The 15,516-nt window shown below is 45.7% G+C and overlaps 2 protein-coding genes across 7 annotated transcripts in view; one reads left to right on the top strand and one right to left on the bottom strand.

The window, feature by feature from the left end:
- Positions 1-15,516, bottom strand: part of CA4 (carbonic anhydrase 4) — a 255,167-nt gene that overhangs the window by 186,480 nt on the left and 53,171 nt on the right. The window lies entirely within an intron of this gene.
- Positions 1-15,516, top strand: part of USP32 (ubiquitin specific peptidase 32) — a 123,559-nt gene that overhangs the window by 95,348 nt on the left and 12,695 nt on the right. For 2 of the 6 annotated variants that reach the window (XM_083714285.1, XM_083714282.1), the window contains exons 15-27: positions 597-737; positions 2,574-2,691; positions 5,570-5,724; positions 6,428-6,509; positions 7,695-7,769; positions 8,678-8,816; positions 9,153-9,258; positions 9,604-9,777; positions 11,259-11,433; positions 13,098-13,249; positions 13,779-13,893; positions 13,976-14,187; positions 14,984-15,168. In XM_083714285.1, coding sequence (XP_083570411.1) covers positions 597-737; positions 2,574-2,691; positions 5,570-5,724; positions 6,428-6,509; positions 7,695-7,769; positions 8,678-8,816; positions 9,153-9,258; positions 9,604-9,777; positions 11,259-11,433; positions 13,098-13,249; positions 13,779-13,893; positions 13,976-14,187; positions 14,984-15,168 — 1,829 coding nt within the window. Of the gene's footprint in view, positions 1-596; positions 738-2,573; positions 2,830-5,569; positions 5,725-6,427; positions 6,510-7,694; positions 7,770-8,677; positions 8,817-9,152; positions 9,259-9,603; positions 9,778-11,258; positions 11,434-13,097; positions 13,250-13,778; positions 13,894-13,975; positions 14,188-14,983; positions 15,169-15,516 lie in introns of all 6 variants that reach the window. The other 4 variants (XM_083714284.1, XM_083714281.1, XM_083714283.1 and 1 more) reach the window with 2 other exon arrangements.

The raw sequence follows: 15,516 nt of genomic DNA, 5'->3' as shown, positions 1-15,516 counted from the left end.
CAGGGGACCAGCATACACTGGGAGGCTGCTCTCCCTGCCTCCCAGAGAGAACATTAAGGTTTGGGGGTGAGGGTGGAAAGAGACCATCCTGGCTCCATCCATTGGGCAAGGAAAGAACAATTGCTGGAAGCTTTGCCGCTCCTTGCAAGAAAGAGTATGGCTTTGTAAGTTAGCAACTAATGCCTGAGTTTGTTATTTTCCTCCTCCTTCCCATTCACTTTTCCTTTCATGCCACGCCTATTCACTTGTCAGCTGGAACAGGGGTTGTTTCATTACTGATCAATGCAGGCTGCTCTGGGAAGCCTTTTTTTGGCTGCAGAGCATGGTAAAAAATATTTTAGCAAAATTAATAAGGTTAGGAGAGAGAATGGTTGCTCAACCACAGCTCAGGGGAAGATTTGCTATGATGAGCAAATAGCAGAAGCACTGATGATGATGGTTATGTGAAATGGGATACTCTCGCAAAAGATAGCTCACCTGTTAGCAAGTGTTCCAGTAATCATTTGCTTTATTTAGTCCACACTTCGCACCCTTTTAGGCTTGGCAGTTTGAAGTGCTCAAGATCTGACATTGCCCTCCCCGCTCTTTTTTTGAAGGCTCCATCGTTGACTCTGGAAGGTGGTCGTTTAAAGCAGTCTCCTCAGTTAATTCAAGGGAAGAGTTATGAAATGGTCCCAGAACCAGTATGGAGGGCTCTTTACCATTGGTACGGCGCAAACCTGTCTTTGCCGAGACCAGTAAGTACTGAAAAGGGCCACTGTCCTCGAGTTCTCCACCAGAGCCCAGGTGCTCACATTCATTCATGCCACCCTGTTCTCAGTGTCTCTGACCATTGATGAAACTTTTGCAGGATGTTTTTAAAGGCTGGGGTGGGGAAAATAGCATTTTACTATTCATATAGTTTCCAGTTCAGTCAGAGCTGTGAAGTTCAATCAGTATACTTTGGCTCTCTTCAGTTTAATTTGTGTGGAGTGGGGAATAAGCATTTTAAAAATCTCTTAGGTGGTTTATTGTTTAGGGGATTTATAGCACAAGGGTCAAACTATATCTGGAGTTTGTGATGACACCCTCACATGTCAACCAGAGGTCCTAATTTTATCTCCATGAGGTTTTCCCCCTTTTGATGCATGTCTGCCGTCATATACAGTGCCAGGTGTGACAAATGAAGACAGGACAGTTGAGAGTCTTAACAACTCCTGATGGCAAGTGGGGCTTATATACTTCTAAATTTTCAGCCAATTACAAGCCCTACTGGGATTGGTTCCACTTGGAAGCTCTTTGACTGGTGTCCTTTTCAGCCTGGCCTAGACCTGGCTCCCGATTCTTTCCTTTGAAGTTGGGTTCCCTGATACCAGGTGATTGACAGGTTGGTCAAAGTAGCCCACTGCGGTTGGAGTGAGGATGCTCAGGACCTAGTCCATCAACTGGGTCCTGTTCTTTACCCCTGGTTTATGGGTGATTTTGATGTGTGATGTGTGCCAGTTTTAAATCAGGGAGCAATTGTTTCCTAAATAGGTTTTTGTATTGCTTCTGTTCACATTGGGGTTTTTTTTTGGGGGGGGGTATTACATAGAGCTGGACAAATGGTTTTGCTGATTATTAAGAGATGGATGCAGCCAGCCTGCTCAAGCTTCTGTCTGCTGGCTGTTAACTCCAAAGCTTGACAAAGCCCAGATTCAACACTAAACATCTCCCACACATTCTCCATGGAAACGAGTGTCTTTCATGACCTGAAACAGGCCAGATTTTGTGTGTGCCAGGCAAGCTTCAGGAGTGCATTTAGCCAGTGTGCTCTTGGTTAGCTGTCCAGAAGACAAGGTTAATTGGGCAGTATGCCAGTGCCACAAATAAGTGAAAGGGGGAATAGTGCACCGGGAAGAGCACAGTCTCTGTGTGTAGAAAGTTCTAGGTTCCTCAGTATTTTGGGCAAGGCTGAGAGAAGTTGGCATCCAGAATCAAGAGTAGTGCTGTGCTACTCGGCCGCCATCCCCTGAGCTTCTGAGGGCAGTGGAATAACCAAGAGGGTTATTCTGTCAATTTAGCACCCAGGAAGGTCTGTAGGGAAAGAGGTCGTCTTTCAGGTATTTGTAGCCTGAGTTGTTTGAGGTTTTAAGTACTGACATGAGCTTCTTGGGTTGGCCCCATAAATTAACTGGGACTCATTGTAGCTGGTTCAGCCCGGGGTTATACGAAATCTAAAGAGATCGCCAGCCAGTACTTTCATACCTTGGGTACCGGACGCCTTGGTACTTGGACGTTTTGGCTCCCAAACGCTGCAAACCCAGAAGTGAGTGTTTCAGTTTGTGAATGTTCTTTGGCTTCCACGGCTTCCAATTGGCTGCAGGAGCTTCCTGCCGCCAGTCAAAAGCTGCGCTTTGGTTTCCGAACGTTTTGGAAGTCGAATGGACTTCTGGAATGGATTCTGTTCGACTTCCAAGGTACGACTATGATCTGGCTGCTGCAGTAACTTGGACCAGTTGAAGTTTCTGAGTCATTTTCAAGGGCAGCCCCACATAGATTGCATAGAAGGTAATCTTGCTCTCAACCGGGAACACTCTTCCTCCCCTCCCCAGGTGATCAGAAACAACGACACCAACCTGCCTGAGTTGGAGCTCTTCCCGCGCTACCTGCTCTTCCTGAGGCAGCAGCCCGCCACCCGGACGCAGCAGTCCAACATCTGGGTGAACATGGGTATGATGAGCCTGAGGATGTTTCCTCAACATTTGCCGAGAGGTAACGTAAGAATACAGCAAGAAGCCAGCTGCGTAGTGTCCGAAGGGAGGCCCGCCCCACCGCCCAGACTTCAACGGCTTTGCTGCGGCACTGCTTGTAAATGATCTTAAATGAAATCTTCCAAAGCGGGGCTGGTGATGGAAACTCCTTCCCACTTCCAAAGGGATGGTTTAAAACAAAACAAAAAACTCTTATCAAAGGTCATGAGACATTAGAAGCCATTTCTTTCCCCCTCTAAATGCTGAGGTACAGATGAAAATGATCTGTATAGGTAAATAGTAATCTGTTTAAAGGCACCCTAACTGATCAGTTGTATGGATTTTGAGCTTTTGAAGAAATCAGGCCTGGGTAACACTGTGGCCCTTGAGACATGGTGGCACTCCAACTCCCATCAGCCCCAACCCAGCATGGCCAGTGGTCAGGAATGGTGGGAGCTGTAGTCCAACAGCAGCTGAAGGGCCAGCAGTTCTTCTGCGGAAAGTATAGTTAAAACACTCATCAGCTTCAATGCAAATACGCTGAAGAGTTGGAAGGAAGCATACATTTAAGAACCTTGTTAGAACGCTGATAAATGTTGTCTTTACTAGTAATATACAATAGGTTGAATTTTTGAGGAACGTTTTCACTGAAACTCACTGGGCATTTTACCATTTTTATCAAAAGACATGGAGTTTTTCAGTATCGCCCCCCCCCCACTTGTCAGCAGTTATTGCCATTGGGGGCAGGGGGCCGAAAGTCAATCTGCAATCAGGAACGTCCTAGTTCACATTTGCAGAGTCCAGGTTGCATTTTATTCAACCCACCCACCCCTTTTTAAAGGATGCTGTGGGTAGGAGGTGTGGAGCTTGCAGCAGTCACCATTTTCAAAGAGGCATTTGTCTAGCCCACTGTTAATACTAGATCAGGAGAGAGGAACCTGTGACCCAGCTCCCTGGATGTTTTGGAACTATGACTCCCATTATCCCCAGCTAGTGTGGCAGATGGTCAAGGATGATGGGAGTTGTAGTCCAACAACATCCAGAGGGCCACAGATACCCTGTCCTGGCACGATACACATGCTGAATTCCTGGGACCATTGCTGGCATTAGATTGGCAGGCCATGGAGAGGAAAGTTCTAATGATAAGTAAGCCTTTAATAAGAGTTTGCTTGAATTTTCATTCTAAAACTTCAATGCTTGTTCTTCCACTCTCTAAAAGGGAAAGGGTCTGCTATGAGCCCCAAAAACTTTTATAAATTGGCCTGATTTCTTTAACCAGCTGTGCTGAAAAGTCAGCCAGTTGACCATCAAATTCTTACTTGTCATTCTGTGGTGGGAACTGCTTTGCCTTGAACACATCAAATTCCCTGATTCAGATTTGTGGCCTCTTCAAATTTGCTGTATCTGATCATGATCTGGAATTTGGTTTTGCTCTGTACTAACTGTTACAATCAACTATTAATCTCCAGTGCCCCCCACCCCAATATGCTTTCTTGCTGTAATCTTATTCCTAATCCTCTCACCTTTTTTTAAATTGCTGGAAAAAATGCTTTGTTTGTACGTATGTATGTTAATGGAGAAATATAATCCTTTGCTCGGTGTGTGGAGAGAAAATAGATGGTTTGCTGACGTAAAAAGAAATTGCTGTTTAAATTTTGCTCTTTGGGCACAACTGCATGCAAAAACGTTCAGGGTCTGGCTCTTAGTTATATCAAAGAGGAATTGTCTAAGGTGGTCCACCATCTGAAACAGCTCTCAAAATGCTGCTGGACTACAAATCCCATCACCCCTGACTGTTGGCAATGCTGCTATGGGACTCATGGGAGTTGTAGCCCAAAATATTTTTAGGGCATCGGGTTAGAGAAGGCTGATCAGTCCAAATGTATGATGATTTGTAAGTGCAAACGTATATTTTCCTCTGGGTGAGATCTCTTGCTCCTGCAAAGATAATTTGAGGGGAAAACACAGAGACAGAATTGTCTAGGTAAGGGATCCTTTAAGAGATCACCGCAGTCTTGTGATGTCTCTTCTCTTGCCTGTGAATCCTCTCTGGCTTTTAATCGTGGTTAGTTGCTGCACCAGGAGCAACTATGGTTAGCGCAGACCTGGCTTGGCTCTCAATCGGATTTCAAGGTGAACCCCTGTTAGCATTAACTGCAATTGGTGCCAGTGGAAGTAGGATGACTAACCAGGGGTACAGGCAGATAAAAATTTATCTTAATTGTTATATTTGTCGCTTTTCTCACAGAGAGACCCAAAGCGACTTGCAGCACAAAGAACTTCCATTACAAGTTAAGAACATCCGATTTGTATGTGTGGAGGCGTCCCAGGCATCGGGTATCTGGGGCCTTTGGCCCTCCAGATGTGGCTGAGCTACACCTCCCACCCAGAACTCTCTGGAGGGCAGAAGGTTCCCCACACCTGTCACAGGTGTTCACTTGTGGGTGTCTTGAACCATTGGTTGACTGAGGATGGTTGCATGCCTTACGCACTACAAGGGCTCCTGCTCACCTGGCCATTCTGTCTCTGTGTGCGTTCTGCCTCCTCTCCTACTTAAGCCTTGGTGATGTAAGTAGAGAAGGCGGCTCTCTGAACCAGTCCTAATATGCCAGCAAACCCAAACAAGCCTAAGGAAACACCTTTTGTACACCAGGAACTGGGGAGCTTGTGGCCCTGCAGATGTTGTTGGACTTCCATCAGCCCAGCCAGTGCAGCCAGTGGCCAGGAGCGTTGAGAGCTGGAGGCCAACCGTGTCTGGAGTCACACAGGTTCCCCATCCCTGGGGCAATCAGCTTAAGGCCTTTTTCTCTGTTTTTGCTGCCCATATGTATAAACCATTTGTCGTTTTGTGAATGCAGGGAACGTCCCATCTCCCAGCGCTCCCTTAAAGAGGGTCCTGGCCTACACCGGCTGCTTTAGCCGCATGCAGACGATTAAGGAGATCCACGAGTATCTGTCGCAGAGGCTACGGATAAAAGAGGAGGATATGCGCTTGTGGCTCTACAACAGTGAGGTAAGGCCCAGAAAATCGCACAAAGTTTTACATTCAAGGACTGGAAGATAACCTGGTTGGAAAGTCAGGGGTGGGTGGGTGCGCAGGTTATTGGTAACAAGGTGTTTATTTGTGATAATTGCTATCCGGGGTCAGACTAGTGCTTTGCTCACAGACAGTGGCTCAGTTCAGAGAGGCCGCCCACAGTTACAAAAGCTCAGCTGTGGTTTGGCGTAATGTCTAAATTGGCAGGGAAAGGACCACACTCTGTGCATAAGGCACCATTTGCATGCTGTACTTGCCTCTCCCCCACTTCAAGTGCCATGGTTTTGGGCTTTCAATTTTAGCTGCACCTGAGTGTGCAAGGTCCCCTCTAGGTATGCCTCTGACTGAATCTGTGACCCTCCTAATGTCCAAGCATCCATGGTTGCAGGCAGCCACTGGGATTAGCCGAGTGCACGCAGAATCCTGTGTAGGGTTTTTTGTTCCAGCATCTCATTCCCAGGATATCAACCTCTGCGGAGGAAATCAGGGGTGAGAAAATTGTGGCCTTTCTGGATCCTGTTGGATTCCCAGCTTCCATCAGCCCTAGCAGCTATCATGGCCCAGTGGACAGGGATGATGGGAGCTGTAGTCCAGCAACAGCTGGAGGGCCACAGGTTCTCCACACCTGCTCTAAACTAAAAACTGACAGGTTGCTGTTCCCTTTCCCCTGTCTTTGCAGAACTACCTTACTCTTCTGGATGATGAGGACCACACGTTGGAATACCTGAGCATCCAGGATGAGCAGCACTTAATAATAGAAGGTATAAGAAATAGGGAAGCGGTCTGGAGCCAGTTAAAGTGGCCCAAAGTGTTTTCAGACACCTGTTAACCAAATACTTATTTGTTTATGCCAACTACTACACTTTTCCCAGGCTTTCTGTTCTACTGCCCCCTTTTCAATAAGCCATATTAATATATACTGTACATAATCCCCCCTATGCTTCGTGTCTTTAAGAAGTCTGTATGCTTTGTACTTAGCAAAATCTCTTGATTTAAATGCCACCTTGAAGCCTAAATAATTTCTTTTGGCATAAGCTCTTATGAGCCAGAGCGCACTTGGCCAGGCACAGTATATTTATCCTCATTTGTCAGATAACTTGGTTACAGGCAGAAGGTAGAGATGGCTGTAAGTAGAAATGGGAGGCCGGAAGGCTCAGGAATCCAGGAGAGAGCCCCACAGCTTTGCTCTGTGGGTTGTCATCCTTCAGCAAAAACATTTCCAAGGGAGACTCCAGCATGAAGCTGTTGAGTTGGGATTCACTTGCAGATTTCATCTTGCCAGGCTTGGGCTTAATAGAGGCTTGCCATGGGCTCACTCACCAAGGAGAGTGGTCCCCCCCCCTTTACTAAATCATTCTGTGCTAATGTGGGAGGGGGGCTGTTGGTTTGTTCTTGTTTTTATGACATATTTTGTGTTCTCATTTTGTAGTTTTATGTTGCAAACCACTCTGTAATCTTCGGATGAAGGGCTGTGTACAAATTTCAATCAAACAAACAAACAAACAAACAAGCATTTACTTACTTACTTTCGGTGGCACTGTAACCTTTCCAGAGAGCCAAATCCAATGGACTATTATTGAAACAAGGGTTTGGTTAATAAACATTCTTCCACCATGGAAGTTTAAAGATTTCTCATAGCCCAGTGAGGATCTGTTTGTCAGGTGCCTTTATCGCGACATAGCTAACCTGGTTCCTTCCAGCTGCGGCTACAATTCGCCTCATCCCTGAGCATTGGCCGTGCTAGTTGTGGCCAATGGGACTTGTAGTCCAACATCATGTGATGGTGCTGCAAATTGGCTACCCCTGCACAGCTCTTGTATAGGAGAACCTTCAAAGAGGCTCCCAACTCTTGCTGTAAATGTTAGCAGCTGCCTATTACTGGATCGGCTGCATCATGAATTTGAGGGGAGTGTTTATCCCACTAAGCTTTGTTCTGTGTTTTTCAGTTCGAAACAAAGACATGAGCTGGCCAGAGGAGATGTCCTTTATAGCAAACAGCAGTAAAATAGACAGGCATAAGGGTAAGTGTGTGCTTCCCCCTATCCAAAGAAACAAAAAATATCAGCAGCTGGTTGACACATGCATTGAAACGAGGTGATTGGAGCCCTGAGGTTATAGACTGGGCTGAATCGCCTCAGATGGTGATTCATATTTCTAGATGCTACCCTTTTTTTAAAGGAAAGGCAGCCTGCAGGTAGAAAGCTAGCAGATTTGGGAATTGTAGCTTAGACTGATACTTTCTGTGCCTTGTTCTTTTAAACTAAAAATGCAGGAAGTTCAGAAGCGACACCCATCCTTGTCCGACATTGCAGGGCTTACAGCCCTTTTAGTAAAAAGAGGCTAGATACAAATAGCGGGAATCTGTTTCCGCACAACACAGTTTTGGACACGGCTGCTCTTCTTTCGCCTTTCTCCCCTAGAGTTTATTTGTTTAAAAATATTACTGCATAGGCGTGTGCATGTGTAGCCTTAAAACACTATATGCAGGCTAGTGTACCTTTCTTCCCAACATAAAACAAGTTTGTAATTTATATCCATTTGTCATCGAACTATAGAACACATTCAGGTGACTGTGACCTATATGTCCCACCCAAAGTAGGAAAGTTGTTTAAAGTTACTTTAACAAGAGAAAACAAGCGTGCTTCCAGTGTATGCCAGGGGAGGGGGCATCAATACCAGACAGCCTTGGGTCCCATCAGGGCTGATTTGTGATGCCTACAGCCCACAAGCAAAATACTTCCCCACCACTGGTCAGCCATTTTTATTTCCACAAAGCTCCCAGCATAGTATCCCTCTGGAGCATTGTGGGGAATTTAAATCATGTGTGTGGTGTGTGTGTGTGTGTGTGTGTGTGTGTGTGTGTGTGTGTACACATTTACGTCAGGCAGCAAGGAGTAACATCATCTTTGCAACCCTTTATCCTTTCCAGTTCCAACGGAGAAGGGGGCTACTGGCTTGAGCAACCTGGGGAACACCTGCTTCATGAACTCCAGCATCCAGTGCGTCAGCAACACGCAGCCTCTCACCCAGTATTTCATCTCTGGCAGACATCTCTACGAGCTCAACAGGTAACTTCTGTATATCACATGGAAAAGTTGTGCCTTCCAGATGTTACATTACAACTCCCATCATGCTGGTTGCTGGAGATGATGGGAATTGTAGTCCGGCAACATCTGTCAGGCTGCCACATTGGTCCCCCCTCTAGTCCTTCGCTTGCCATGCTGGAAGCTTACAGCGATGCCTTAAAAGTGTTACCCCTCCGGTTCATCTGCTGTGGCACACTCCAGGATTCCTCCCTCTCATTTTGTGCAATGTGTGGAGTGCCTCTCAGCGTGCTTTTCCTTTCTTTCTTTTTTCAATGCAACAAATGGCTAATTGGCTCAATTCATCATTATGCATTCCAGGACAAATCCAATAGGAATGAAGGGACATATGGCCAAATGCTACGGGGACTTGATTCAAGAGCTGTGGAGCGGGACACAAAAGAACATTGCTCCTTTAAAGTTACGGGTGAGAACTGACAAGTGTTGTCGTATATTCATCTGCAAACTAATTACAAGGTGGCGCTGCAGTCTGCACCATGAGAGGGTCCGTGGGGGCAAGCAAACTAGGCAAATCAACCCCTGCCTCCTCCCTAACATCACTGCTGCCACCAAGTGGCTGCCTTTATTTTTCTCCGGCTGCTTCCACTAATCATCCTTTTAAGCTCCCGGGCTTTTAGCTGTTCCAGCCTAGTTTAAAGTGGTACATGGCCCTTGCCTTTATCACTGATTGTATTGCTGAGAATCTGTGGATTAGTAATCAGAAAGAGGCTGCAGTCAAGGCCAGTGACTTGTGTGTTTTGCTTTCTTTCAGTGGACGATAGCTAAATATGCTCCCAGATTTAATGGCTTCCAGCAGCAAGACTCTCAGGAGCTCTTGGCTTTTCTTCTGGATGGTCTCCATGAGGATCTGAACCGAGTGCATGATAAGCCATACGTCGAACTGAAAGACAGTGACGGCCGGCCGGATTGGGAGGTGGCAGCAGAGGTGAGTGTGTGCTGGGCCTCTGCATGTGGTTCTTCCTCCTCTCCACCAATCCATGGCCTTTTCCTGTGCTGTTTTCAGGAATTGTTGTTGTTGTTGTTGTTGTTGTTGTTGTTGTTGTTGTTGTTGTTGTTGTATTTATTTATGCCCTGCCTTTTTCCATGACAGGATTCAAGAACCACTAAAAACATAGAAAAAGCAATAGTTAAAAAACAATTAAACATTGATAGAACTCATATATAAAATCTATGAAAACCACACACATAATTACAATAAAAACAGCATGGCAACAGCCCTTTCATTAAAAGCAGTCAGTTTCCTGCTGGCAGAAGGAAAGCAAGGAGGGAGCCAGTCTAGTTTCTCTAGGGAGTGAGTTCAAAGTCTGGGGGCAGTCACCCAAAAGGCCCTCTCTTACATCTTTGCCAAAGCATGCCAGTGAGGATGGTGGAACCGAGATGAGGGCCTCCCTCTGCTGTTGCTGCTGTGCTTCCCCTGGAGCATTCCCTAAAAGCATTAAGAAGAAGTGAGGTGTTGGAATGGGCCAGAAGGGCTAAAAAGGACCAGCTGCCCTTGGTGTGGATCCTCAACCTACTTCAGCAGGCCCCCTTAATTGACTTGTGGACGGATGTGAAGATACGGCAGAGTGATGTGGGTTTGTGCACACACACACGTGCTGAAACAAAGCAGTGAATACTCTCAGGTGTATTATTGTGTGGTGGGGCAGCTGGTGAGCAAAAGGATGGATGGAGTCCTTTAATAGGTCTTAGCCACCAGCACAGGCTGCAGTGGGGTTGTTGTTATGCAGTAAATAGTATGATGAGTTTTAGGGCTTGGGGGCCTCATGCTCTGACATACAACTCCTTGGGGGATTTTGATCAGATTGGGCTTTTGCATGGGTGCCCTCCATGCAGAGGAGGTGCTGTAGTTCATCTGAACTCCATACCTGCTTAGTCCTCCCTCAGGTGGTCAGCCAGTGGGCTGTACAGCTTCAATCTGCAGGGCAATTTCACATGATGAAATGCTGCTTTGTAACTAATATATATCTTTTTTTTCCTTTTTAAAACCCTGCATTTAGAAAAGTAGAACTTTCTTACACACATCTAGATTTCTATGTGCAAGGATTTGTTCATTTATTGACCCAAGCAGCGTTCCTTCCATGCGCCTGTACCTGCAGACTGGAGTGATACACCCCACTGAGTGGCTGACACCAGTGTGAGAACTGCCTCACACTGTTATAGCAAACCTGGGAGCACCAAAATCTCCCTCGTGTCGTATTTGCACCAAGACCAGCTATGGGCAGCCCAGTATCCTCCAGCGTCCATCGGCCCCAGCCAGCATTGGCCACTGGTTGAGGACAATCAGAGTTGGAGTCCACCCTTCACTGGATGCCCTCAGGTTCCCACACCGCTGTAAAAGTATTGGGCATATATCTCCTTGTTCTACTTACTTCTCTGCACAGGTTTTATTTCCCCCTTTTGTTTCAGGCCTGGGAGAACCACCTGAGGAGGAACCGCTCAATAGTGGTGGACTTGTTCCATGGGCAGCTGAGGTCCCAAGTGAAGTGCAAGACCTGTGGGCACATCAGCGTCCGCTTTGACCCTTTCAATTTTTTATCTTTGCCCCTCCCAATGGACAGCTACATGCATGTTGAAATCATAGGTGGGTGAAGATTCTATGTACACTGTGCTTTATGGGCAGGTATGAGGCCCAGAGAGACTTACAACCTAAAATGCAGTGGTTTGACTGCTCATTGGGACTGATTCTCACCACCATGTTCCACCATTGCTGAAAGAATTGCACTGGCTGCAAGTTGTTGGTTCTGTTGTACTAAGTTCTATACTGCTTGGGACCCCAGATATCATCACTCTGCAGTGGCTGGTTGAAAAAAAGATCCCTTTTTGGGGGGAAGCTCATTGGGCTGGATCCAGACTAAGACAATTATGATTGTCTTCTTTTGAAATCAACTGGAGAAAGATTGTTGTTGTTGTTTAGTCGTTTAGTCGTGTCCGACTCTTGGTGACCCCATGGACCAGAGCACGCCAGGCACTTCTGTCTTCCACTGCCTCCCGCAGTTTGGTCAGACTCATGTTTGTAGCTTCGAAAAAGATAGTCATGGCTTTCTCCCTACTGAAATCAGTTGGATTTAAGTGCAGCTAATTTAGAATCCAAGCCCAGGAGTTGTAGTACTTGAACCCATGCGTTCGGAAGTAATTGCCATTAAGTTCACTGTTCCTTCAATGTTGTGTTAAAGTTCCTTTGAAATTTAAAATGGGCATCTTCCCAGTCCAAATCCCAATTTTCCTACATTTTGATATTTCTAGCAGAAAACTACAATGTAAATGTTTAATACTTGAGCTTATATAAAACACATATATTGGGGGTGGGGGAAGAGAAAGAGTATTCCTAAAACTCAAAAGGGATGAGAACTGCCAAAAGTTGTGGAATGAATCACAGGTTAAACATAAAGAAAACAGATTATTCATATGTTAATCAACCTTTGCAAGCCTGACAATGCTGTCCTTCACATGTATACTCAATTAAGTTAAATGCAGCTTTCTCCCATGTACCTGAGTGTAAGATTACAGCCTGAGTTACATGATTTTATCACTTTAATCAGACAATATGTGTGTTTATAGACACATGTAGTGTTGCTTGTATTGTCATCCTGGGACTTTGAAACTTGCAAACAGAAACTAACAAATTTGTACAGGTTGGATTTTTGTTTTTAATGATTTGAGTACCCGAAAAAGGAAATGTGCAGTACTGTCTTAGAAAAAGAGGAAAAATACGAACTGTTAGATATTCTGGTCTACTTTGAATCATACAGAACTCTCCCTATAGAGTCTTAGAAAGGAACCCTTCCAGGTATTCTTCACGGTGACTTTCATTCCTTGAACATGTACAGAGAACCGAGGTCAACAGAGCAAACTTCAAGCAGTTGGAGAAACTGACCTTGAGTGGGTTGGGGGGACAGATATTTAAAATTCTGCTTCTCTGTGGATCTTTAATGCTTTCTACCAGGTTACATAAGTTAGAAGGTTTTTTTGGTGCCTCCACCACCGCCCTGGATGAATTCTGGGTTTCTCAGGATACCCAAGAATCAGTGTGCAGCTGATGCACTGAGTATGCCCAGCCTTGGATATTAGTCAAAATTTGCAATCTAATAATCAAGGAGCACTTACCTGGTTCTCTAGCAGAAATAGCACTTTTTAAAAAAACCGAACAGCCAGTTAAACAGAACTGGGCTGGTTAAACTGGATTTTTTCAAACCTGTTGCCTTTTCTTTCTCCCACTCACCCCCCTTTTTTATTTTGCTCTCCCAGTAACTAAGCTAGATGGAACAACTCCCATCCGATACGGACTGAGGCTGAACATGGACGAGAAATACACTGGCCTGAAAAAGCACCTCAGCGAACTTTGTGCCATGAAGCCGGAGCAGATCCTCCTTGCGGAAGTGCACAGCTCCAACATAAAGGTCAGGATGCTTTTGCTGCTCGGGGCTTTTAAAAATGCACTTTTTAACACCCCCCCCCCAAGATGAAACAAAACTAGTCTAAGAACAGTGACTTTCTTAAGACACGGATTATTTCCGCCTGCACCCTCCACTCCAATCATAGATTATGTCAGACTCCAACTCCCACCAGCCCCAGAGAACACAGAGATGATAGGAGTTACAATTCACAAGTTCCCCATCTTTATATCCAACTAAGTTTTACTCAGAATAGACCTATTGAAATTAATGGACCCAAGCTAGTGGCGTCCATCATTTCCAATAGGTCTGCTTGAGTAGAACAAGCACTGACCACAACCCATTATTTAATTTATATGCCATTTAATGCCCAGTTGGCTTCTAAGAGATTTACAGGACATTAAGACCAACATCAAACTTTGCTTAAAAAACAGAATAATTATGGTTAAGCAATCCCATTAAACGTGTGGGTTTTTTATTAGCCTCATTGGGGTTCTCTCTCTCCCTCTCTGTCGCTTTCTCTTGCTTTCGAAAGAACTTTCCTCAAGACAACCAGAAAGTCCGTCTCTCAGCAAGCGCATCCCTGTGTGCATTTGAGGTACCGATCCCTGGATCCCCCACGTCAGCTACTCCAAGCCCTGTGCAAACAGGTAAAATGTCCCTGCATGGATTTTATAAGTATAGTTGCAGTCAGTGGAAACCCGTAACCAACACCTTTGCCCTTGGGTTCAGAGTTCTGCAGTGTGCCGTCAGCCAATGGGATGATCAACGTGCTGATGAATGGCGATCTTCCCCGGCCAACCCTGATCCCGAATGGGATGCCAAACACAGTGGTGCCATGCAGGATGGAAAACGGCTTCTCCAATGGGATGGTGAACGGCCATGTGACCTCTCCCTCTGACAGCCCCTTCATAGGCTACATCATTGCTGTCCACAGGAAAATGGTTAGTGGGGAATGAATGCGGCTAAGATGCTTAACTGGTGTTCATGCCTCTGCCGTTTTCCAATATGGTAGATGTCTGCAGAAGGTCACAGATTCAATCCCTGGGAACTCCAAAGGAGGGCTGGGAAAGACTTGTCTGAAACCTTAGAGAACTGTGACCCAGGGGTGTAGACCAGGGGTGGGCAAGGTTGTCAGATCTACTACAACTCCCAAGATCCTACCTCTCAGATCCAGCCACAAAAGGAATACAATTAGGGTTTGTTGTATCTACCTGGCTTTTTATCAGAATCCCAAGCTCTCTACAAACCAGAGCCAGGTGCAACAGACATACAATTAGAATTAAAGAACCACAGTGTTTCCGAGCACATTCTGATCTGGAATTTGTTTTCAGTACCTGAAATGAACTGAGCTCATGATCCTTCCGCACGCAGCTTCCCTCCTGGCTAGTGTGGCAAGCTCATTTAGGTGGGAAAAGTCATTTAGTTGTGCGTGCAATTGGCTTTGGTTGGCGTTGAGTGTGATGGTGGGGTTATGGCAGCGAGCGTGCAGATGATTAGCGGCGTAGACTCCCCCAAAAAGCTCAACAACTCTGTGCAATCTCCCCCCCCCCAAAAAAAAAACCTCAACAGCTTTGGGCAATTCCCCCCCAAAAAACATAGGGGCATGTTATACATGGAAAAATACAGTAGTTCCCTGCTATGAAAGTGGCCCTCCTGAAAAGTGAAAAAATCATATCGTATTATTAAAATGAATCTTTTTCTTCATCTTTTTAAAAACCCCTTTAATGATCAATGCAGATGAGGATGGACAAGTACTTCCTTTCATCTCAGAAGAACCGGCCGAGCCTCTTTGGAATGCCACTGATAGTTCCGTGCACCGTTCATACGCGGAAGAAAGACTTGTATGATGCGGTCTGGATCCAGGTGTCCCGGCTGGCAAGTCCCCTCCCTCCCCAAGAAGCCAGTAACCACGCACAGGACTGGTGAGTTAAATGCCAGGATGTCTCAAAGGAGGAGGGGGTGATCTAGCCACCAAAATGTCTCTGTGGGGCTCTTGACGTCTTAAGCCAGCAAGCCAGTCTTTGGTGCAGTGAGACATTGGGTCTTGGACTGGGAAAACCCAGACCCAAATCCTTGCTCAGTTCAAGTTTATTAATAAAGTCCACAGGCCTTCAGGTTCCAGATGTCAAAGAAAGCTGAAAAATATCAGGGAGCCTGCCAACTGTATATTTTTCCTTCTTAAAAATATTGAACACTATTAAGATCAAATTGAAATGAGTGCCCCTTAACAATTCTGCGAAAAATTGCTTAAGAGTCTTTGTAGCCTGGAA

This window comes from Podarcis gaigeae, assembly GCF_964106915.1.
Source record: "Podarcis gaigeae genome assembly, chromosome: 15".
Classification (NCBI taxonomy): domain Eukaryota; kingdom Metazoa; phylum Chordata; class Lepidosauria; order Squamata; family Lacertidae; genus Podarcis; species Podarcis gaigeae.
The sequence above is the reverse complement of the archived record's forward strand: the minus strand, read 5'-3'. Positions and strand labels throughout refer to the sequence as shown.